The sequence below is a fragment of the Pantherophis guttatus genome, chromosome 4 (assembly GCF_059756535.1).
Source record: "Pantherophis guttatus breed Tessera chromosome 4, ASM5975653v1, whole genome shotgun sequence".
Lineage (NCBI taxonomy): Eukaryota > Metazoa > Chordata > Lepidosauria > Squamata > Colubridae > Pantherophis > Pantherophis guttatus.
Genome location: NC_142066.1, coordinates 22,500,700 through 22,524,203, shown reverse-complemented (window position 1 = coordinate 22,524,203; position 23,504 = coordinate 22,500,700). Strand labels below are relative to the sequence as shown.

The 23,504-nt window shown below is 41.0% G+C and overlaps 1 protein-coding gene across 2 annotated transcripts in view; it reads left to right on the top strand.

Annotated features, from left to right (window-relative positions):
• Positions 1-23,504, top strand: part of LPCAT4 (lysophosphatidylcholine acyltransferase 4) — a 63,047-nt gene that overhangs the window by 23,389 nt on the left and 16,154 nt on the right. The window contains exons 2-5 of one of the 2 annotated variants that reach the window (XM_034411488.2): positions 12,118-12,260; positions 12,374-12,594; positions 22,121-22,233; positions 22,847-22,907. In XM_034411488.2, coding sequence (XP_034267379.1) covers positions 12,118-12,260; positions 12,374-12,594; positions 22,121-22,233; positions 22,847-22,907 — 538 coding nt within the window. Of the gene's footprint in view, positions 1-12,117; positions 12,261-12,373; positions 12,595-22,120; positions 22,234-22,846; positions 22,908-23,504 lie in introns of those variants that run through there. The other variant, XM_034411489.2, reaches the window with a different exon arrangement.

The window sequence follows — 23,504 nt, the reverse complement described above, 5'->3', positions numbered from 1 at the left end:
TAAATTTTAAGTTCTCTTGCAAAGAGCAAGAGAACAGCTGACTTACTCAGTCTGGCTGTTTCCCAAAGGAGTGATTACTGGACCCAATGCTGAAGGCGCTCTGCGACATAGTATTTATGCCAAGCAGCCCCAGAAGAGGAGTTACAACTGGGAATTACTTCTCAGCCAGACAGGAATTCTAGAGCAATGCAATAAAACAAGGGACAAAATTGCTGACTTCTCTCTCATTGGCGTGGCATTACTAGAGAAGTAAAAAAAACAACAACAGGATTTGCTTTTGCTACAACCCCAAATTAGCCTGATGGTTGTCATGCAGACTTAAGCAGTGAAACAGATAAAGGTAGCCCTCGACTTACAACCACAATTGAGCCCAAAATGTACTGTTGTTAAGCGAGACATTTGTTAAGTGAATTTGGCCCCATTTTACGACCTTTCTTGCCTCGGTTGTTAAGTGAATCGCTGCAGTTGATAAGTTAGTTAAGTGAATCTAGTTTCCCCATTGTCTTTGCTGGCCAGAAGGTCGCAAAAGGGGATCTCGTGACATAGTAGCGGTCATAAATATGAACCAATTGCCAAGCATCTGCGTTTGGATCACCTAATCATGGGGATACTGGAAAAGTTGTAATGGCCATAGTGAAAAATGGCCATAAGTCACTTTTTTCAGTGCCATCACTAAACAAACTGTTGTAAGTTGAGAACTATGTGTATAGCCATCCAAAGCCCTCATTAAATCATGTTCAAATTAATTTTTAATTTGCAAGGTGTAGCTCACCTCTTTTATCCGTTTTCTTTGTATGGCTAAAATCATCTAAGATAATTTAAGTGAATTGAAAAAGTAGATATACTATATACAGGGTGCAAAATACCAGTTGACCACCAGATGGCAGCAATGAGATACACACCATCCAGATACAGAACACACAAAGATTTGTTGCCACCTGCAGGCTGTCCAGAGATTTGCAACCTGGATCTCCTATGCCTGTGATGGCAAACCTATGGCACGCATGCCACAGGTGGCACATGGAGCCATATCGGTGGGCATGCAAGGTCAGCTCCGGTGCACATGCGTGCGCCAGCCAGCTGATTTTTGGGTCTTCTGGACCCGCCAGAAGTCGGGAAACAGGCTGTTTCCGGCCTCCGGAGGAGGGTGTGGAAGGCCCGTTTTCGCCCTCCCCAGGCTCCTAGAAATGCTCTGGAGCATGGGGAGAACGAAAAATGGGCTATCTGGCCCCACTGGAAGTCAGAAAATGGGCTGTTTCTGGTCTCTGGAAGGCCTCCAGGGGGTGAGTGGGGAAGGTTGTTTTCGCCTTCGCCAGACTCCTAGAAAGCCTCTGGATGGGTGTGGGCATGCACGCGAGGGGGCCCCCCGCGCTTTCCCCACTTTTGGCACATGATGGCAAAAAGATTAGCCATCACTGTCCTATACTGAGAAGAAACTTTATTGTAGACTGGCATGCAAAGGATATGCAAAGACAAAAACTGTGTTAAAAGTTATACAGTTACAAAACAATTTTAAAAATCATTTTGTTCTGTAATTTTATGAGAGCATTACAAAGATCTGGCTAATTTTTCACGAGTTTGTCTGCATAGTTTATAATGCTTGAATACCCACTTTGATAATAAAAATGGAAAAATAACCCAAATCTTGTGCAATTCCTGGTGGGCTAGCCCAAAAATTTCACAAGATTCTAGACGAGAATTCCTGACTTCTTTTTTTTGAATATATGTTTTATTGTTACATTTTTTCTTTAAAAACAAAAAATTCCATGTCTATCTGAACAGCGTGTTGTCTGGGCATAAAGAATTTTGATTAAAGGTACAACAATCACCATAATCATACGAGGAATCTTAATAAATTTATCAATATTAATCATAAAATAATAAAACATGTCCATCTTGCAATATTTTCAGTACAATTTTTTTTTATTGAAAAAGTTTTACAAAAACCAATTTTTCCCCATTTCCCCCCCCATCCCTCCCTAACCCCCCCTAACCCTCCCCTCTTCCCATGACTTCCCCAAGGTGAAATCCGTCCACATTATATTATATCATACTTTACCACCCCTCTATTCTCCCCCCTGTGCACTATACATTTCTACATAACAATATGCTATTTTAGCCCCTATATAGTATGCATTTCTACACAACATTCAGCTAAAAGCTATCTGATACTTCCTAGTTTGATATTTATTCTGCACATAATCTATCCATTTCTTCCACTCCCATATATAGGTCTCCTGAGTCCGGTCTTTTAAATATGCTGATATCTTCGCCATTTCTGCAAAACTGGCCATCTTCAAAGTCTATTCTTGAATTGTAGGCATATCATCCCTTTTCCAATATTGACCAATCAATAACCTAGCTGCTGTCACCATATACAATATCAATTTTGTTTCACCCGCTGAAAAGCCCTTAACTATACCCAATAAAAACAATTGAGGAGAAAATTGAATTTTTTTCTTCAAAACGTTTTGCATAACCCACCAAATTTTTATCCAAAAAGCCTTTGCTTTCTTGCAAGTCCACCATATATGATAATATGTAGCATCTAAGCAATCACATCTCCAGCATTTTGGTTGAACATTAGGATACATGCATGACAATTTCTTAGGATCTAAATGCCACCTATTTTATATTTTATAATTTTTATAAAACATTTTATAAAAATTTTCCCTCAAATTCTGCGACTGTGTGAATTTAACATTCTGAACCCATATTTTTTCCCACGTTTCCATCATAACTGGTTCTCCAAAGTTTTGCACCCATTTTATCATACAATCTTTAACCAATTCATTTTATGAATCTCTTTCTAACAAAACATTATAAACCCTCTTAATATGCATTGGGCCTTTCTCTTTTATCTGCCTAACCAATTCTTCTTCATGCAACATTAATCCAATTTTTTTATCTTCTCTCCATCTCAATTGAAGTTGATTATTCTGTAACCAAGTTAAATTAATCCCTTCTTCCAACAGTGTGTTTAATGACTTCAATTGCCATCTGCCCCCATCATTAAAAAGTACTTCTTTATATAACCCCCCCCCCCGAGTGACTTTATATTTATATTCCATATAATATGACCAAGATCCAACCACAACGGTATTTTATAATCCCATTTGAGTCGGTGCTTCTTCCAAACTCTCATCAAGGAGCTTCTAAGTATATGGCTGTTAAATACTTTATCCACCTTGTTTTCATAGAATAAATATGCATGCCAACCAAATTCAAGGTCATAGCTCTCAATATTCAATATTCCAGTCTTTGTCCTTCCAAACCAATCACTTGCTTGTGTAAATGCTGCTGCTTCATAATACAATCGCAGGTTTGGAAGTTTAAGACCACCCCTTTCACGAACATCTTGCATAATTTTCAGTTTAACTCTTGGCTTTTTCTCATTCCAAACAAACTTATTCACTCCTTTTTGCCATTCCATCAAGTGTTTATTATTTTTAAGCACCGGAATCATTTGAAACAAAAATAAAAATCAAGGTAGAACATTCATTTTAACTGCTGCTATTCTTCCAAGTAGAGACAGCTGCAGTTTTTTCCAAGTTTCGATATCCTTTTGTACCTTTCGCCACAACACCTCATAATTGTTTTGGAACAGTTTTATATTTGAATCTGCAACTTGAACTCCTAGATATCTCACCTTTGGTACTATTTCAAAGCCTGCCTTCCTCTCCAGTTCCTTCTTTTGATCAACTGTCATATTTTTAACTATCATCTTGGTTTTTTTTCTGATTCAGTCTGAATCCTGATACCATACCATATTCTTCTATAATGTCTTTCATCTGAATTATTGATTCCATCGGCTGTGTTAGGGTAACAACCAGGTCATCTGCAAATGCCCTTGTTCTATAATCCTCTTGCCTTATCACTATTCCCTTCAAAGTGCTCGAGTCCCGTATTGTATTCAACAAGACTTCTAGAGTTAGAATAAACAACAACGGGGATAACGGACAACCTTGTCTTGTGCCTTTTTCTATACTAAAATTTGTAGTTAAACTTCCATTAATAATAATTTGTGCTGTTTGCTCTTGATAGATTGCTGAAACAGCCTGTACAAACTGATCCCCGAAGTCCATCTTTTTTAAAGTCTTTAATAGAAAGTTCCAATTCACTCGATCAAAGACCTTCTCCGCATCCAAAAACACCAGCACTGCAGAGATCTGTTTATTCTTCTCAAGATATTCCAATAAGTCTATAATTTGCCTCACATTATCCTTCATATATCTGCCTTCTTATCTGCCTTCTATAAATCCTGCTTGATCATGATGAATCACCTCTTGAATAACTGGCATTAATCTGTTGGCTAATACTTTCGCAAAAATTTTATAATCCGTATTCAGGAGAGATATTGGTCTAAATTTTTACAGTTTTGTAGAGCCAATTTTTTGTTATCTCTTTGAATTCTTTTTAAATTCTGATCTCTGTTTTTATTAATTAATCATTGGTAAAATATATCCCATGTTAAAAAGTATTCTGTTTCTTCCTTTTCTTTTATCTTAAATGTCAATCTAGCCATCTCAGCACATTCTAATATTTTTTTATGTGGGATCTGTTTTTTTATTCAGCATATTTCAACATTTTATATCACATTTACAATATTTTTTCAACGTTCCAGCATTAGTAATGCTCATACTGTACATACATAACATACATAACAATCCTTATTCTTCCTTTAACTTTATACATTATCTTTAACTTTTAGCCTTTCTCTCAAGCTACATTCATATTTAATCCTTACATCTGTTCTCTAACCATTTGTGCCACATTTCCCAGACTAACTAATATTCTGTTTCCCCTCTTTCTTTTACTTCCAATGTTAGCCTGTCCATTTCAGCACAGTTTTAACACCTTTTTAATCATCATTTTCTCGGAGGGTGTACTGTCCAATTTCCAGCTTTGTGCTGTAAATAGATAACATTTTTTTCCTCCGTCCCCTGTATTATTTTATCAAGCTTTTGTTGCTCCTTATGGAATCCATATTCTTTTAAATCTTTACTGTATCTTGCCTGAATTTGTATGTATGTTCATGAATCTATATCTGTTCCTTGTTGTTTTTAGCTCTTGGTTTGTTTTTAGGTTCCCCTGGGCATCTAATATTTTTTTAATTACACTTTCATCTATTGGGACCTCTTCATTTTTCCATTGTTGTGCAAACACTATTCTTGCTGCCGTTACTACATGCACAATTAAATATGTATTCCCTTTATTATACTGTTCTGGTAGTATCCCCAGCAGAAATATTTCTGGTTTCAAATCTATATGCTGTTTTATCTTCTTTTTTTCTAACCAGGTATGTATTTTAGTGCAATATTTTTTTGCCTTTGGGCATGTCCACCACATATGATGATAGGAACCTGGTATCTGATTACAGTTCCAACATTTAGCTGATAATTTTTCAAATTCCTGGCTCTTACTGGCATTCTTATGAAATATGAGATCTATTTTTACTTGTAAAAATCAATTTTAGTCTTAAAGCTAAACTTTGGAAGCCCACTGAATGAGGAGGGATTGTGTAGCACAGCACCCATGGGATTCACATTCCTTGTCTTATGTGAAAGAAACCATTTGAAGATGAGGTGATTTATGTGATCCACATAAAGAGAATATATTTGGGACCTCATGTCAAAAAGCGAGACAGGTTCCAATTTCAGATTGCATCTGCAAACAGGTTCTATATCTTAACTGATTTTGGAATCCATAGAAAAAGCATTACATTACAGGTAGTTCTTGACTTGGCAACAGTTCATTTAGTGACCATTCAAAGGAGTGGTGGGCTTCAAATTTTTTTACTACTGGTTCTGTGGATGTGGCTTGGTGGTGGGCGTGGCATGGCATGGCAGGGGGCGTGGCATGGCAGGGGAAGGATACTGTAAAATCTCCATTCCCACCCCAATCCAGGGGAAGGTTACTGCAAAATCCCCATTTCCTCCCAATCAGCTGGGACTTGGAAGGCAGAGAATAGATGGGGGTGGAGCCAGTTAGAATTTTTACTACCGGTTCGCCGAACTACTCAAAATTTCTGCTACCAGTTCTCCAGAACTGGTCAGAACCTGCTGAAACCCATCTCTGGTTCAACGTTACAATATACCTGGAAAAAAAGTTGACATGACCAGTTTTCACACTTACAACCATTGCAGCATCCCCGTGGCCATGTGATCAAAAATCCAGATGCTTGGCAACTGACTCATATTTATGACGGTTGCAGTATACTGGAGTCATGTGACCCCCTTTTGCGACCTTCTGACAAGCAAAGTCAATGGGGAAACCAGATTCACTTAACAACCGTGGTACTAACAACCAATGCAATGGTTCATCTGCGGCAGGCGAGGTCGTAAAATGGGGCAATACTCACTTAACAAATGTCTCAGTAACAGAAGTTTTGCGGCTCAATTGTGGTTGTACATTTGAGGACTACCTCTACCATTATAGAACAGAACAGAACAGAACAGAACAGAACAGAACAGAATTGGAAGGGACCTTGGAGGTCTTCTAGTCCAACATCCTGCTCAGGCAGGAAACCCTATATCAGTGATGGCTAAACTTTTCTGGACCGAGTGCCCAAAACATGGGGGGGCGTGTGCGCCTGAACCCCCCCAAATGCAATGTGGCCCCTTGCATGCTCGCGCAGTCCCCCGCACGTGCCCTGTCCCCTGTGTGTGCATGGCAGAGACCTGAAGACCAGCTGACCAGCAGAAGGCGCACACGCATGCGTGGCGGAGCTGAACTGGGGCAACGACTCATGTGGCTGCAGAGAGGCGCTGCATGCCATCTCTGGCACATGTGCCATAGGTTCACCAGCATGGCCCTATACCATTTCAGGCAGAAGATTGTCCAGTCTCTTCTTAAAAACATCCAGTGTTGGAAAACCCCCAGCTTCTGGAGGAAGGATGTTCCGCTGATGAATTGTTCTCAATGTCAAGAGATTTCTTCTTAGTGTAGTTCTAGATTGCTTCTCTCTTTGATCAGTTTATTGAATCGAGTTTATATGTATATAGGAGGGTATCGGGTTTTGTACAGCAGCTCAAGAGATCATTCATACCACCCCCTTCTCCTGTCCCCCCGCCCCCTAACAATCCTTTGCGGTAGGCTGTAAACCGAGAAACTGGCCTCGATATTGGATTTTTCAAGGGCCAGTCCAACATTTTAACCAACAAGGATCAACATCAAAGGCTAAACCTCAGGGTTTTTTTTTTTTTTTAATCATTTGGAAGCATTAAAGATGTGAAAACAACGATAGCAGCAGCCTAAACTGGTTTTCACAGCCAAGTGTGTAGAGGAGGGAATTCCCCAGTCGGACCCACAAAAATGAAGAGAATTTCCAGTCCTTCCCAGTTTGTGCCGTCTTCCCTCAGCTTTGCTGAACTCCCATTTTCGAGCAGTTGTCCTGTTCATAGAGGGGATTATCACCCCTCTCAGTGTCCATCACAAGTCACAGTGTGACTTACGCAAATTGCATACCTACGCAGTTTGTGTCATGGGTGTGATGACTTCAGCCTGCACAGGATAGGACTTACCCCCTGGCAGGTGCCTGTTGTGATCACCCTGGGGAAAAACGAAGATGTTGTTGGCTCCCTGGGGTATCAGTTCTTCCAACCACAAGATCTTGGCTAAGAGAACATCTCAGCCTTCAGGAGAAAGTGACGTTTCCAAAGTTGCCAAAGTAACAATCTTGTCGAGCGCAATGCAGAAAAACGTGTTATTATTGCCTTTGCAAGTGGCAGTAAGGAAGAACAAGCAGCAGTGGGGAACACAGAGAAGCTGAGTTAATCTTATTTTCCCATTTTATGCAAATGATCCATGCAAACTGATGTTGCGTTAAAGCAGAAGTCTTCAAACATGGCAGCTTTAAGACTTGTGCTTGGCTGGAGAATTCTGGGAGTTGAAGTCCACAAGTCTTAAAGTTGCCAAGTTTGAAGACCTCTGCCTTAAAGCATTGGGTTTAAGGCTAAGTAGACATAATAAGATTTATTTATTTATTAGAGTTTTAGCTCACTTTTATTACTTTATATGTAACTCAAGGTGGCGAACATAGTAACATGTAACTCATAGGTGGCGAACATTCGCTCCCACAGAGAGGGGCTCCTCTGGGTGCCATCGGCCAAGCAATGTCGGTTGGCGACCTCCAGGGGCAGAGCCTTCTCTGTGGGGACTCCTGCCCTCTAGAACGAATTGCCTCCCGAGATGCGGAGGATTCCCGATTTACGCACCTTCCACCGCTTCCAAACGCTTTTATTCCAACAAGCCGGGCTGGCCTAATTTTTAATTTTTTTTATCATTCATTCTTAATTTTAAATGTCCAAAATGGTAGTTTTATTTTAATTAGATATGGGCCAAATTATTTAATATTTTTTAAATTGTTTTTTAAATTTTATATATGTGTTATATATTATAACACATATGTGTTATAAATTTTATATATGTGTTATATATGTTTTATATATGTGTTTATTCTGGCTGTACACCGCCCTGAGTCCTTCTGGGAGAAGGGCGGTATATAAATTAAATTAAATTATTATTAAATTAAATTAAATTAAATTAAAAAATAAATAAATAGATAAATAGTAATATTCCTTCTTCCTCTTATTTTCCTCATAACATCAACAACAACCCTGTGAGGTAGATTAGGCTGAGAGAGAGTGACTGGTCCAAAGTTACCCAGCCAACTTTCATGCCTAAAGCAGGGCTAGAACTCACTGTCTCCTAGTGATCGACCCAAAGATACCCAGCCAGCTTTCCTGCCTAAGGTTGGACTAGAACTTTCATTCTCCTGTTGATTGGCCCTAAATCTCCCAGCCAGCTTTCATGACAAAGCAGAACTAGAACTCACTGTCTCCTAGTGATTGAACAAAAGTCACCCAGCCAGTTTTCATGTCTAAAGTGGGACTAGAACTTTCAGACTCCTGGTATTGGCCCTAAGTCTCCTAGCCAGCTTTCATGCCAAAGCAGGACTACAACTCACCGTCTCCTAACAATTAACCCAAAGTCACCCAGCCAGCTTTCATGCCTGAGGTGGCACTAGAACTCACAGTCTCCGGGTTTCTAGGTCAGCATCTTAACCACTACCCCAAAGTACTCTACAGTACTTGCAGTGGGAATCTAAGCTCAGCAGAGCGAACTTCAAACTGATTTATGTATGACTCCAAACATACTTTTTATTATTTTTTCCATTTATCTGTGTAATTGTTTGCTTATTTATTTGGCTTCTGTACTATTCTTCCTAGAATAATTTGCAAAATGTGTGGTGAGACATGAGGTCGGGAAGCCTTCGCTTAATTATTGTAATGCTCAATTACTCAGTCTGTCTTTTCTGAATTTGTGGTTCTGTTTTTCTAATTGTGCACCAGTGATGGGTTGCTACCAATTCTCCCCAGATTCGGTGAACTGGTAGCGGTGGCAGCGGGACTCTCTACCCACCCACCCGGATGTCTCTGTGCATGTGCAGAAGCTTCTGCACAAAAGTGTCATGCACGTGTGTGAGTGCGCGTGCGCCCACAAGCGAACCGGTTGCGGCCGAAATTGAAACCGACTAATGTTGTGCACCCTTATAGATAGAAATATTTTTGAGCGGAGATACCCCCCACCCAAGACATATGGATATATAGTAATAGCAACAGCACTGAGACTTATATACCGCTTCTCAGTGCTTTTACAGCTCTCTCTAAACGGCTTACAGAGTCAGCATATTGCCCCCAACAATCTGGGTCCTCATTTTACTCACCTTGGAAGGATGGAAGGCTGAGTCAACCTTGAGCTGGTCAGAATCGAACTCCTAGAGTGAGCAGTGAGTTAGCCTGCAGTACTGCAATCTAACCACTGTGCCACCACAACTCTTAAGTAGTCCTATAGCTAGTTCTTGACTTGTTGTTGTTGTTAGTTGCGAAGTCGTGTCTGACTCATCGCGACCCCATGGACAACTTTCCTCTAGGCCTTCCTGTCCTCTACCATCCTCTGGAGTCCATTTAAGCTACTGCTTCAGTGACTCCATCCAGCCACCTCATTCTCTGTCGTCCCCTTCTTCTTTTGCCCTCAATCTTTTCCAGCATTAGCCTCTTCTCATTAAGTGGCCAAAATGAGGCACTACTTACCTAACAACTTCCTCACCTAGCTACGGAAGGTGAAACTCAATTTGGATTGTAAGTCGAAGATTACCTGCATATGGCTAAAACATATGAAGAACGGTTGCAGGAACTGGGTATGTCTAGTCTGATGAAAAGAAGGACTAGCGGGTGACATGATAACAGTGTTCCAATATAACAGGGGCTGCCACAAAGAAGAGGGAGTCAAGCTAGTCCCTGAGGGCAGGACAAGATGCAATGGGTAGAAACTAATCAAGGAGAGAAGCAACTTAGAACTAAGGGGAAATTTCCTGACAGTTAAAACAATTAATCAGTGGAACAACTTGCCTCCAGAAGTTATGAATGTGTGAATGCTCCAACACTGGAAGATTTAAAGAAGAGATTGAACAACCATTTGTCTGATAGGGCAAGCCTGTCAAACTGGTGGCCTAAGGGCCGGGTACATCACACACAGGCCACGCCCACCCTGGCTCCGCAAAGGCAAAAAAAAAATGTTATGTGATGCGATCAAGTTTCACACCCCTGATATAGGGTTTCTTGCCTGAGCAGGGGGTTGGACTAGAGGACCTCCAAGGTCCCTTCCAGCTGTGTTGTTCTGTATTCTGTATCTTTTGCAAACCACCCAGGTATATAATCATAATTTAGAGCAGAGTATCAAAACCTTTCTGGGTTGGGGGCCCAGAGGGGTGGACGGAACAAAAGCCTTTACACGTGCAAATGCACATGTGAACGGGGCTGCGAGTGAGGGCATAACACAAATGGGACCATGAATAGAATAGAATTCTTTATTGGCCAAGTGTGATTGGACACACAAGGAATTTGTCACAGTGAGTGCGAAACTTACCACAATGCTAGCGCCCACTCAACACTTGCTGAGACACTAACATGAGTAGGGTGTGTGTGCGTGCCAGTAGTGAGCTGCTGCCAGTTCCGATCGGTTCGGGCGAACCGTTAGTTCCAGCCATCAGCTGGCCCACCCATTCACTCGCCCCCTATCCTGTCCTATATTTCCTGCTTTCTGACTCAGCTGATTCACGCACCACAGCTGATTTCTGTGCCACAGCTGCTCTATTTACTGGGAATGCCTTAGAAGGTAATGCATGTGGTCGGACAGAGTGGGCGGTGCATTGGGATCACCTCTGTCTGGGAGTCGCTCAAATTTGCTGCCAGGAGGGCGAAGAGCAGCAGCATGGGCAACCGCTTGGCAGCCAGCACAATGCCCGCACCACAGCTGAGAAGTGTCCCGGTGGCAGCTAGGCCAGCAGGCAGGGCAGGTGGAGGCTGGGGCATGCCGAGAGCTTGGCCTGTTGCAGCTGTGGGTAAGCAGACAGTGGGATGGAGAGGGCGGGGCCAGCAGGAGCTTCGCTCCCGCTTCCATTGGCCCCTGCACTCGCTGCCTCCTGCACTTAAAAAAAAAGTAAGACCTTCCTGAAAATAGACCAAAAGAAAATAAGACCAGGTCTTATTTTAAAATTATTTTAAATTCAGCGAAATTATTTAATTCGCTTTTAGTCTATTTTAAATTTTTGTATTTATGTGTTTTATCTTCTGGCTGTTCACCGCCCTGAGTCCTTCGGGAGTAGGGCAGTATAGATATTTAAATAAATAAATAAAATAAAATAAATATTTTAATGGAAACATGGTATGTAGCATTGCGCGGGAAAACCTCAGAGCTGATTTTACTTCTTCAGTGCCGATGGTGTATCCAATAAAGTTTTACTTTGAGGATTTAAAAAAAGAAGAAGAAGGTCGCGCATACGCAAAGTGCACGCTCACTGAACCAGTTATTAAACTGGTTGCAGCCACCACTGGTGTGTGTGCGCGCACTGGCCAGCCATTCACGTGGCCTGGTGGCCAACAGGTCACAGCCTAATAGTGGGCCGGAACCCATAGGTTGGGGACTCCTGATTTAGAGTCTCCCTAAATCAAATTACAAAATGTAACAAACAGAAAGGAAAGCAAAAGGAAAAGAGGGGCTGGATCGGGGTGCATCCTTTCCACACGGCTCCCAATGAATTTTTTTTCCTTGCAGTTCTATGTGCTAGGGGTTATTCTGGCCCCAATCCGGGTTGCGTTGGCCTTTGTGGTCCTCTTTCTTATCTGGCCCTTCGCCTTGCTCCAAGTGGTGGGACTGCCTGAGGAAACCTTGCAAGAACCCTGCTCCGGATGGAGAAAGTAAGTAATGGGCGAGGGGGGCCCCCGTCTCAGCTCTCTTTTGGACTGTTCGCCTGCAGCCCTCTTAATGCCTCCTCCTTTTTCCCCCCTTCTTCTTCCTCATCCCTTTTCAGCACAGTTTCTCATGGTTCGGTCTACTGGCTGAGTCGCCTGATGTTTTTCTTGCTTGGGTTCATGCGGATCCGGGTGCGAGGTCAGAGGGCATCCCGTCTCGAAGCACCCATCCTGGTGGCTGCTCCTCACTCCACCTTCTTCGACCCCATTATTTTGCTGCCCTGCGATCTTCCCAAGGTGGTGTCGCGCACGGAGAACCTCCATGTGCCGGTCATTGGAGGTAAGGCTGCTTAACATCACTGGGGATGCGGGTGGGTAGGGCAAGGAGACCCACGTAGGCAGTAGGTCTTACCTTTGGAAGTTTTTCCATGCATTGCATCTCTGCAGCTAGTGCACCTTGCAAGACAAGCTTTTGCTTGTCATTTTCCGGATATTTTAATCCATTCTGAAATGGAACCTCTGGGATTCTAGTCCTCATGATGGTGAGGATATCTGCAGTGGTTCCTGCAACCGGCAGTTTAACAGAGTAACAGAGTTGGAAGGCATCTTGGACCCTCAGCTTCTGAAGGAAAGCCGTTCCGCTGATTAACTGTTCTGACTCGAAATTTCTCCTAGATTGATCCTCTCCCTGTTAAAAGTTTCCCTTTGTCTTTCCTGATTCATCCAAGTTTCAGTTTCATTAAGTGGCTTCTGATTCTAGACAGAGGGGGAAAGAGGTTTTTCCTCGTCCACTGTATCCACATCATGCATAATTTACCCCCTCAATAACATCCCTTCTCAATCACCTCAGCTTTGTAGGTTGGGGGAAAAATGCAGTATTTAAAATATTGGACTTCAGTGAGATGAAGTAGGGAAGGAACTGAGGGCTCCTTGGTGCTCTCTGAGCTTGGTTGTTTTCTTGCAGAAGTTTCATTACCCAAACTAGGTAACATCATCAGTGCTCAAGGGGGAGGAAGAAGGAGGGAACTCTTCAGACTTTCTGTCAATTAAATTAAATTATTCTCCTAAAATAGGTGGTTCCTTCTCACTCCTTGCAACAGAACTTCCCTGCTCTTGGAGCAAAGCTTGTTTTCACTCTCAAGTGCCAAAAAAAAATAACATCTGTGGACTTAGATTTTTACTGCCATATTGGGGATGCAAACATCCAACTGATTGCTAGATGGCAGCAAAGGGTTGGCATATCTGTATGTCTTGTTAGATATTTTTTATTGTTTTATATCACTTATTCCATTTCTATGTTGAACAATGTGTTTTCTAGGTGTCCAAAGAATTAACATATATACATCATAATCATTATAATCATATATACATAAACATATATGTAATAATATAAATCATTATTGAAAAGTATACCATCTTCCATTATAGTATTGATTATATAACCACCAAAATATTTTATTTTATTTTTTTTCCTCCAATTTTTATTTATAAGTATAAACTAAACAAAACAATGAAACGTACAAAACATAAAAACATATAAACATCCATTTCAATACATGTCCAGTTTGTCGCAACTATAATATACATTTCTCTTTGTATTTTGACTCTTCCTTATTTGGTCATTCCCTTTTATCTATCTAATATTGATCTTTGTTGACCTATGTCTGTTCTTTGTTTCCATCATATTATATTTGGTCATTTTATTTACTTCCTATTGCTTCATCTCTTTCCTATCTTTCAACCAACCATACCACTTTTCCCATACTAAGTAAAAGTCTTGTTCTTCCCTATTTTGTAATTCCTTTGTGAGTCTATCTAATTCCGCACATTCCATAATTTTATTGATTACTTTATCTGGTGTTGGTATATCACTACTCTTCCAGTGTTGCGCATATAGTATTCATGCTGCTGTTATCATATGTATAATTAAATAGGTTGTTTCTTTTTCATAGTATCCATTCACTATGCCTAATAAGAAGCTTTCTGATCTTAGTTCTATCTTTTGGTGTGTTATTTCCTCTATTTGTATTTTGATCCTTTGCCAATATTGTTTCGCCATTGGGCAGGTCCACCACATATGGTAATAGGTGCCTTTGTGATGGTTGCATTTCCAACATGTTGATGGCGTGCCGGGGAACATTCTTGCCAATCTGGCTGGTGGCAAGTGCCACCTATAAAACATTTTATAGAGATTTTCTTTATAGGATACAGACATTGTCATTTTATAATTTATTTTCCATAGTTTTTCCCATTTGTCTAATTGAATACTATAACCGAAATTTTTTGCCCAGGTTATCATATTTTCTTTCACTACCTCTTCTTCTAATTTATATCCTCGTAAGTAATTGTAAATTTTTTTGATCAGTTTGTCCTGTGTCCCTTGCAAAATTTTATCTAATTCTGTTTGACCTTTTTGAAATTGAAATTGAGCCACATCTTTATTGTATCTTGATTTTATTTGTCTATACGGCCACCAGTCAATGTCTGTACCCATCTCTTTTAGTTCTTGCCTCGTTCTTAGTTCCCCCTGATTGTTTAACAGATCTTTATAAGTTTTTGTTTTGTTATAGTCCATGGCATTTGGATAGATCTGGGCTTCCATCATTGACAACCACTTCAGGATTTTGTAATAATGTGCCTTTTTAATACTCTGCCATGTTTGGTATAATGCGTGTCTGATTGTATGTCTCTGAAAATATTCATGCCTTTTGTCTGTGCCCTCCCATAAGAAGGCATGCCATCCTCGCTGAAGATCGAATCCTTCCAAATTCAATAGTTTATGGTTTTTGAGTTCCATCCACTCCTTGATCCAAATTAATGCTGATGCTTTGTAATATATTTCCCAATCGGGCAATGCCAATCCTCCTCTCTCTCTTGAGTCCTGTAGGTGTTTTAGTTTAATTCTTGCCTTCTTCCCTTGCCATATGTAGTCTGCAATTAGTTTATTAAAGTCCTTGAAGAAGTTCTTCCTCGGTTTTATTGGAATCACTTGAAACAAGAATAGTATTCGAGGCAACACATTCATTTTAATGGAGGTGATCCTTCCCAAAAGAGATAGCTGTAACTTTTTCCAAATTTCTAAGTCTTTCTTAATTTGTTTTGTTAATTTATCATAATTATCTTCTTTAATTGATGAACTTTTATTGGTCAGCCATATCCCTAGGTATTTTACTCTTTTTGTTGTTTGTATGCCTAATTTCTCTTCTAATCGTTTTTCTTGTTGATTGGTAAGGTTCTTAGTCAATATTTTTGTTTTCTGTTTATTAATTTTGAGCCCAGCTACTCTCCTGTATTTCTCTATCTTGTCTAGTAACTTGGTGCCGGTTGTTATTGGTTGTTCTGTAATGAATACAATATCATCAGCAAAAGCTTGGAGTTTGTACTCTTCACGTTTGATCTTTAGGCCTTTTATTTCATTATCTCTTCCGATTTCTTTTAGGAGGGTTTCCAGGGCTAATATAAATAATAGGGGGGACAGGGGACATCCCTGTCTCACCCCTTTTAATATTGGGAATTGTTCAATTAAATCACCGTTAATTGTTATTTTCGCTGTCTGGTAGGAGTATATTCTTTTTATCATATTTATGAATTTATCCCCAAATTTCATGGCTTCCAATTGTAGAGTGAGAAATTTCCAATTAAGATTGTCAAATGCCTTCTGGGCATCTAGAAAAATTAAGGCCGCTTGTTTATCTATGTTCAATTCATAATATTCTAATACGTCGATTATTAGTCTCATGTTATTTTTTAACTGTCTCTTTGGGATAAAGCCATTTTGGTCCGGGTATATATAATCTTTAATTATTTTTTTGATTCTTTCTGTGATGATTGACGTAAATAATTTGTAATCCACATTCAGCAAAGATATCGTTCTATAATTTTGAATCTGTGTGTGATCTGCTTCTTCTTTAGGTATTAGCGTAATGATAGCCTCTGTCCAAGAGTTTGGAATTTTGGCTTCCATAATTACATCATTAAACACTTCAAGCAGGATTTCATCTATTGAATGTTGGCAGTTCTTATAGAACTCTGCTGGTATTCCATCCGGTCCCGGAGTTTTATTTATTTTCTGTTTATTCCTCGCCACAATAAGTTCTATCATTGAAATTGGCCTATCCAATAGGTCTCTATGTGTCTCTGTTAATTCTTTAATCTCAACTTCTCTTAGGTATTGTCTAATGTCTTTTTCCGAGGGTTCTTCCTGTTCATATAATTTTTGAAAAAATGCTCTCGCTATATTCTTTTTGTCCATATTCCTGTATTGTATCTCTCCAGTGTTGTCTTGTAATTGATGTATGGTCCGTTTTTCCTTTTCTTTCTTCAATTTATATGCCAACCATCGGCCTGCCTTGTTAGCATGTTTGAAATAGTTTTGTTTCACTAATTTAATTTTCCTAGCTATTTCTATTTGTGTGATCAGATTTATTTCATGTTTTATCAAACCTATTTTTTCCTTGACTTTTTTGTTTTGTGGTTCATTTTGTAGTTTGTATTCATGTTCTTTAAGTTCTTTGAACAATTTATCTCTTTTCTGCTGTTTATCTTTATTTTTCTTCGCCGAATATGCTATTGTCAGACCTCTTATGTAAGCTTTCGCCGTGTTCTACAGATTTTGGAGAGAGGTTTGCTCTTTACAATTAATCTCAAAGAAAATTTTCATTTCTTTTTCTATCATTTATTTTATTTATTTTATTTATTTATTTAATCAAATTTCTATACCGCCCTACTCCCGAAGGACTCAGGGCGGTGAACAGCCAAGATAAAATACAGATAATACAAATATTAAAAAATCCCTTAAAATTATTAAATATTTCGGCCGAAACACAGATTAAAACACCCAATTTGTAAAATCACGAATTAAAAAATTTAAAAATTTAAAAGATGGGAGTTAGGCCAGGCCAGCTTGCTGAAATAGAAAAGTTTTGAGAGCACGGCGAAACGTGCGCAGGTCCGGGATCTTCCGTATCTCTGGGGGGAGCTCGTTCCAGATGGTAGGTGCCCCCACAGAGAAGGCTCTCCCCCTGGGGGCCGCCAGTCGACACTGTTTGGCCGACGGCACCCTGAGGAGCCCCTCTCTATGGGAGCGTACTGGTCGGTGAGAGGCTGTTGGTAGCAGAAGGCGGTCTCGTAGATACCCCGGTCCGATGCCATGGAGCGCTCTAAAGGTGGTAACCAAAACCTTGAAGCGCACCCGGAAGACCACCGGGAGCCAGTGCAGCTCGCGCAGGAGGGGGGTCACATGGGAGCGCCACGTCGCTCCCATAACCACCCGCGCGGCCACATTCTGGACCAGCTGGAGCCTCCGGGTGCTCCTCAAGGGGAGCCCCATGTAGAGAGCATTGCAGTAGTCCAGGCGGGAAGTAACGAGAGCATGAGTGACCGTATTTAACGAGTCCCGATCCAGAAAGGGACGCAACTGGCGAATCAGGCGGACCTGATAAAAAGTCCCCCTGGCCACGGCCGTCATGTGCTCTTCTAAAGACAGCCGTGAGTCCAGGAGGACACCCAAGTTGCGAACCCTCTCCGTGGGGGCCAGTGACTTGCCCCCAATAGTCAGTGATGGCACCAACTGACTATATCGGGATGTCGGAAACCACAGCCACTCGGTCTTGGATGGGTTGAGCCTGAGTCTGTTTCTCCCCATATATAATCTTGTATATAATCTTTCTCTTTTAAGATTTCGACATTCATCATCCATCTCTTTTTCTTTCGATATCCTTTCCAAATTATTTTTAGTGGGCTATGATCCGCCCATATGTTTGTCGATATTTCTATTTCTTCCAAATCTTTTCTAAGGTCTGTTGTCATCCAGGCCATGTCTATCCTGGACCAAGATAAATGTGGATTAGAATAAAACGTATACTGTTTTTTTTCCTTATTTATTTCTCTCCATGCATCTTGTAGACATAGCTCTTGCGCCATTTCCATAAAAGTGTCTGGCAGGGTTTTTTTTCCTAGTTTTATTTTTCTTGGTGCTCTTGTAATCTTTTTCAGTATCTAAAATTGCATTAAAGTCACCTACAAGGCAAATGTTTTCATAATCCAAATCTTTTACTTTATTGTGTACCTTTTCATAGAAGGCCCGTTGGTTTTCATTTGGTGCGTAGATCGAAATCAATAATATCATTTTAGACTCTGTTTGTATTTCAATCATTAGGATTCTTCCCTCATTGTATGCATAAATCTGTTTTGTTTTTAGATGCTTCTTAATGTAAACCGCAATACCTCTTTTTTTTTTATCTGATAGTGAAGTCTAAAGGTTTCCTTATCTTGTGTTTTCTAATATTTTTTGATGACTTTTTTTGATGTGAACTTCTTGTAGACTAATTATATCCATCTCCAGTTTATATAATTTAGCAAATGTTCGTGTTCTTTTAATTGGAGTGTTCAATCCATTTATATTTATCGAAATCATTTTTATTTCCTGTTCCATCTTCCTTCTTATTTATTAGTTGTCTTTTGTTTGTTTCTGTTCCTTGTTATTCATTGTATTTTTCCCCTTGCTCCTTCTCTCTCCAATTTTTCTCTTTCCAGTTTCTCTCTTCCCTTTTGTTCCTCTTCCGTTCCTTCTATAGATTGTTCTTCTTGGCTCTTATTTTCCAACTCCTCTCTGGTTTCTTGCTCTTCTTCCATGACAAAATACTGATCAAAAAAATTTTGGGCTCCCTCTAGGTTGTCTATCCTCACTTTCTTATCTTGCCATGAGATAAGATGCCATCTGGCAGTAACCAACGAAACATCACTTTATGCTTGTTTAGTTGTGATGTAAGGAAGTTGTAGTTTTTCCTCTGGTCTCTCACACATCTCGGGATTTGTTTTAGAGTTATTATTTCTTTCGCTTTGTGGTACATCGCCCCCTCCCTCATTTTTCTGTATATCTCTTCTTTTATTGTTTTCTTCATAAACCGGACATGTACCTCTTTTGGAAGTTTGTTCCTACGAGCATAATTAGTATGCACCCTGTAGATTTCGTCGATATCTCTTCTTATATCATTTTTATCTCTCTGCAATGCTTCTGCGAAGATCTCCATCATAATCTCTCCCAGGTCTTCCTCTTTGGTCTCCGTTATATTCTGGAACCTTAAATAAAATGATGCTTTTTCCATTTCCAGAAATGTAAGTGAGTCTTCCGTCTCTCAGCTGCTTGTCAGCTGTTGATGTTCCAGCATTTCTACTTTTTTATTGTCTGTTCCATTTTAATTTCTGTCTTTTGGATCCTTTGTTCATTCTTGACAATATTTTGTTGGATCTTTTCTATCTTGTCATCTATTTTCTGTATATTGTCATTTATCTTTCCCACATCAGATTTCAGATCATCATGATTTCGTCTTGTTTCCTCATGGTTGTTGGCAATCGTTTCCTGGGTCTTACTCATCGTTTCCTGTATCATTGCCAGAGCTAATTGGATATTATGTATGCTGAAAACCACCAAAATATTTACTCATCAGTTTTTCTTTCTCGTGTAGTCCATATTTCACATAAATCACATAAATTTTAACCTCAGTATCTGTCAATTAACTATTTGTAGAATAGTTCCCATGTTATGAAATTTATTTATTTATTTATTTATTTATTGGTTTGATTTATATGCCGCCCTTTTCTGGAGACTCAGGGTGGCTTACAATGCGTTAAGCAATAGCCTTCATACTTTTGTATATACCTGCTTAATAGAGCTTTTTGGCCTTCCCTAAGCGGTGTTCTATTTTATACAAAGTCAGCTTATTGCCCCCACAAACTGGATCCTCATTTTACCTACCTCGAAAGGATGGAAGGCTGAGTCAACCTTGAGCCTGGTGAGATTTGAACTTGCAGTAATTGCAGGCAGCTGGTGTTACTTAACAGTGCTTTAGTCTGCTGCGCCACCAAGGCTCTTTATTCTGAGTCTTCTTTTCCTTTGATTGTTAGGGTTAGCCTATCCATTTCTGCACATTCCAGAATTTTTTTTATTATAGTATCATCTATAGGGGTTCCTGGAATTTTCTAGTATTGTGCATATACAATCCTGGCTACTGTTAGGACCATGATAGTGAACATATGGCACGCGTGCCACAGATGGTACATGGAGCCATATCGGTGGGCACGCGAGCTCAGCTCTGGTGTGCATGTGCATGCCAGGCACCTGATTTTTGGGCCTTCCTGGTGAGGGTCTCTGGGGGTTGGGGAAAACTGTTTTTGCCCTCCCCAGGCTCCCAGAGAGGCTCTAGAGCCTGGGGATAGCAAAAAACGGGCCTACCGGGCCAACTGTGCCATCGCGTGCCAAAAGAGGGGGGTCGTGGGAGGGTCACGCATGCATGTGCAGGGCGTGGCGCGTATAGAATTATGGGTGTGGGCACGTACGTGTGCGACCCCCCCTGCTTCCCCCCGCTTTTGGCATGTGATGGCAAAAAGGTTAGCCATCACTGTGTTAGGATATGTAAAATTAAATATGTGTTACCCTTATTATAGTTTCCTGGGAGCATGCCCAACAATAATGCCTCAGATTTCAAATCTGTATGTTGTTTTGTCATAGTTTCCAACCATATATGTATTTTTTTCCAGTTTTTTTTTTTTTTTTTTTGCTTTGAGACATGTCCACCACATATGATAATATGAGCCTGATATTTGGTTGCATTTCCAACATTTAACAGATTTATTTTTATACATATTCATTAATCTTGCAGGTGAATAATGCCAGCTATAAAACATTTTATAGAGGTTTTCTTTATACACTCTTGACATTGTGAGTTTATGATTTCTGTTCCATAATTCCTTCCACCTGTCCAAATCTATTGTATAGCCAGATATCTGTATATCTTTGCCACTATGAAATGGTAGCAAATGCTCTGATGGCTTGGATTTTGGTCACCTTGATTTGCTTGTTCTAAGACTGTCACTACCTTGTGCTGATTTTAACACTGTCATTCACTAAAATGAATGAATTGAGAATGAGAATGAAATGACTCTTTGGACTGATCCAGCAGGAGCTTATGAACTTATAAAGAATTCATTCCCTTGGCAGCTTTGGATTTCATGAAGCAAGTGCTGTACAGTAGTTCTCAATTTACGTCCACATTTGAGCCCCAAAATTTCCACCATTAAGTGAATTCTGCCCCATTTTTACAACCTTGCTCGCCATAGCTATTAAATGAATCCGTGCAGTAGTTAAATTAGTAACATGGTTGTTAAGCGAATCTGGCTTCCCCACTGACTTGGCTTGTCAGAAAGTGGGAAAAGGGGCTCACATGACCCCAGGATACTGCAACCGTCATAAATATGAATCAGTTGCCAAACATCTGAATTTTGATCACATGATCATGGGGATGCTGCAACAGTCATAAGTGTGAAAAACACATCATAAGTCACTTTTTCTGGTGTCATTGTAACTTTGAATGGTCACTTAAGGTAAAGGTAAAGGTTCCCCTTGCACATATGTGTTAGTCGTTCCCGACTCTAGGGGGCGATGCTCATCTCCATTTCAAAGCCGAAGAGCCAGCGCTGTCCAAAGACGTCTCTGTGGTCATGTAGCTGGCATGACTAAATGCCAAAGGCACATGGAACGCTGTTACCTTCCCACCAAAGGTGGTCCCTATTTTTCTACTTGCATTTTTTACGTGCTTTTGAACTGCTAGGTTGGCAAGTAACAGGAGCTCACCCCATTACATGGCACCAGGGATTCGAACCGCTGAACTGCCGACCTTTCGATTGACAAGCTCAGTGTCTTAGCCATTGAGCCACCACGTCCCTTTTCACTTAACCTTGTCACTTAATGAACTGTTATAAGTTCGCATCCTTTGGGAAAATATTTCTCAGGCCAGTTGCCCGGCAGTGACTCAGAAAAGCTTTGCATCCACTTGTTCCTCTCTTTCCCCTCTGCTCATCCCCTCCAGCCCTGCTGAGATTCAATCAGGCCATCCTGGTTTCCCGCCATGATCCAGCTTCTCGGAAAAAGGTGGTGGAAGAAGTGAAGAAACGAGCAACATCCCAGGGGAAATGGCCACAGGTAAAACATGGAGGACCCGATCCATTAAGTTAGCTCCTCTTGACAATATGGGAGGGTTAAAGGCAGTGGTAGGATTCAAATTTTTCCACTACTGGTTCTGTGGGCATGGCTTGGTGCGCGTGGCTTGATGGGCAGCACCTTGCTGTGAGTGACATTGAGTTGGCCATGCCCACTCAGTCACATGACCCTCCCTTCCCGAGGAGGCCTGGGAATTCCGGAGCTGGGGAATGGGTCGTTCCCCGATCTGGCCGAGGTCGGCAGTGGGCGGCAAGTGGGGAGAGGCTCCAGGGCCTTGGGGAATGGCGCATCCCTGGGCCCCAGCCCCCAACCCAAGGCGAAGGGCGAGCAGGCGGCATGCTTACCTTTGGTGAGCTGAGCAGAGCAGAGGCGAGGTGATTAGTTGGGCCGTGTGGCAAAGACGACATATATAGGGCAGGGTGGACGGGGCAAGCATTGAATGGGTGGGCGGACAGGGGAGGGGCCAGCCAGAGGTGGTATTTACTGGTTCGGTGAACCAGTTAAAATTGCCCCTACCGGTTCACCCGAACTGGTCCAAACTGGCTGGTTAAAGGTTTGAAGATCCTCTCTTGATTTGTGTGACTTGTTTCTCCAGGTGCTTTTCTATCCCGAGGGGACCTGCTCAAACAAAAAAGCCTTATTGAAGTTTAAACCAGGTAAGACATCAGGAAGCCTGTTCAATTGGTGTAAAACAATGGATTGGTTTACCAATCCAATTAACTAGCATCGGAGATTGCCCTGCCTTAAAAGACAACTCTTTATGATTGACACAAGGGGTTACCTATTAGGGCCTTTTATTGCCTGCTTTGAAAAGCAGACAGGGTCACCAATTCGATTAATCTCTTTTGAAAACTGAAAAAAAAAAGACTTTCTCTCTGAGTTTTGATTTGAGTGAAAACTTGTGAGTATTCTCACCCTTCAACCTTAAAATATACGTACCTTAGATTCCTCTTCAGCACTCCGATGAAAAAACGGTAAATCCCTGTGGATTTTACTCTGCTTGTCATTGCCAACTCTAAGGGGCGATGCTCATCTCCATTTCAAGGCCATTGAGCCAGCGCTGTCTGAAGACATTTCCACGGTCATGTGGCCAGTATGATGTCACGGAGCGCTGTTACCTTCCCGCCGAAATAGTACCTATTTATCTACTCGCATTTGCGTGCTTTCAAACTGCTAGGTGGGCAGCAGCTGGAGTGAGGACAGGAGCTCATCCTGTCACATAGCGTTCGGGTTTCAAAGCTGGGTTCCCGGCT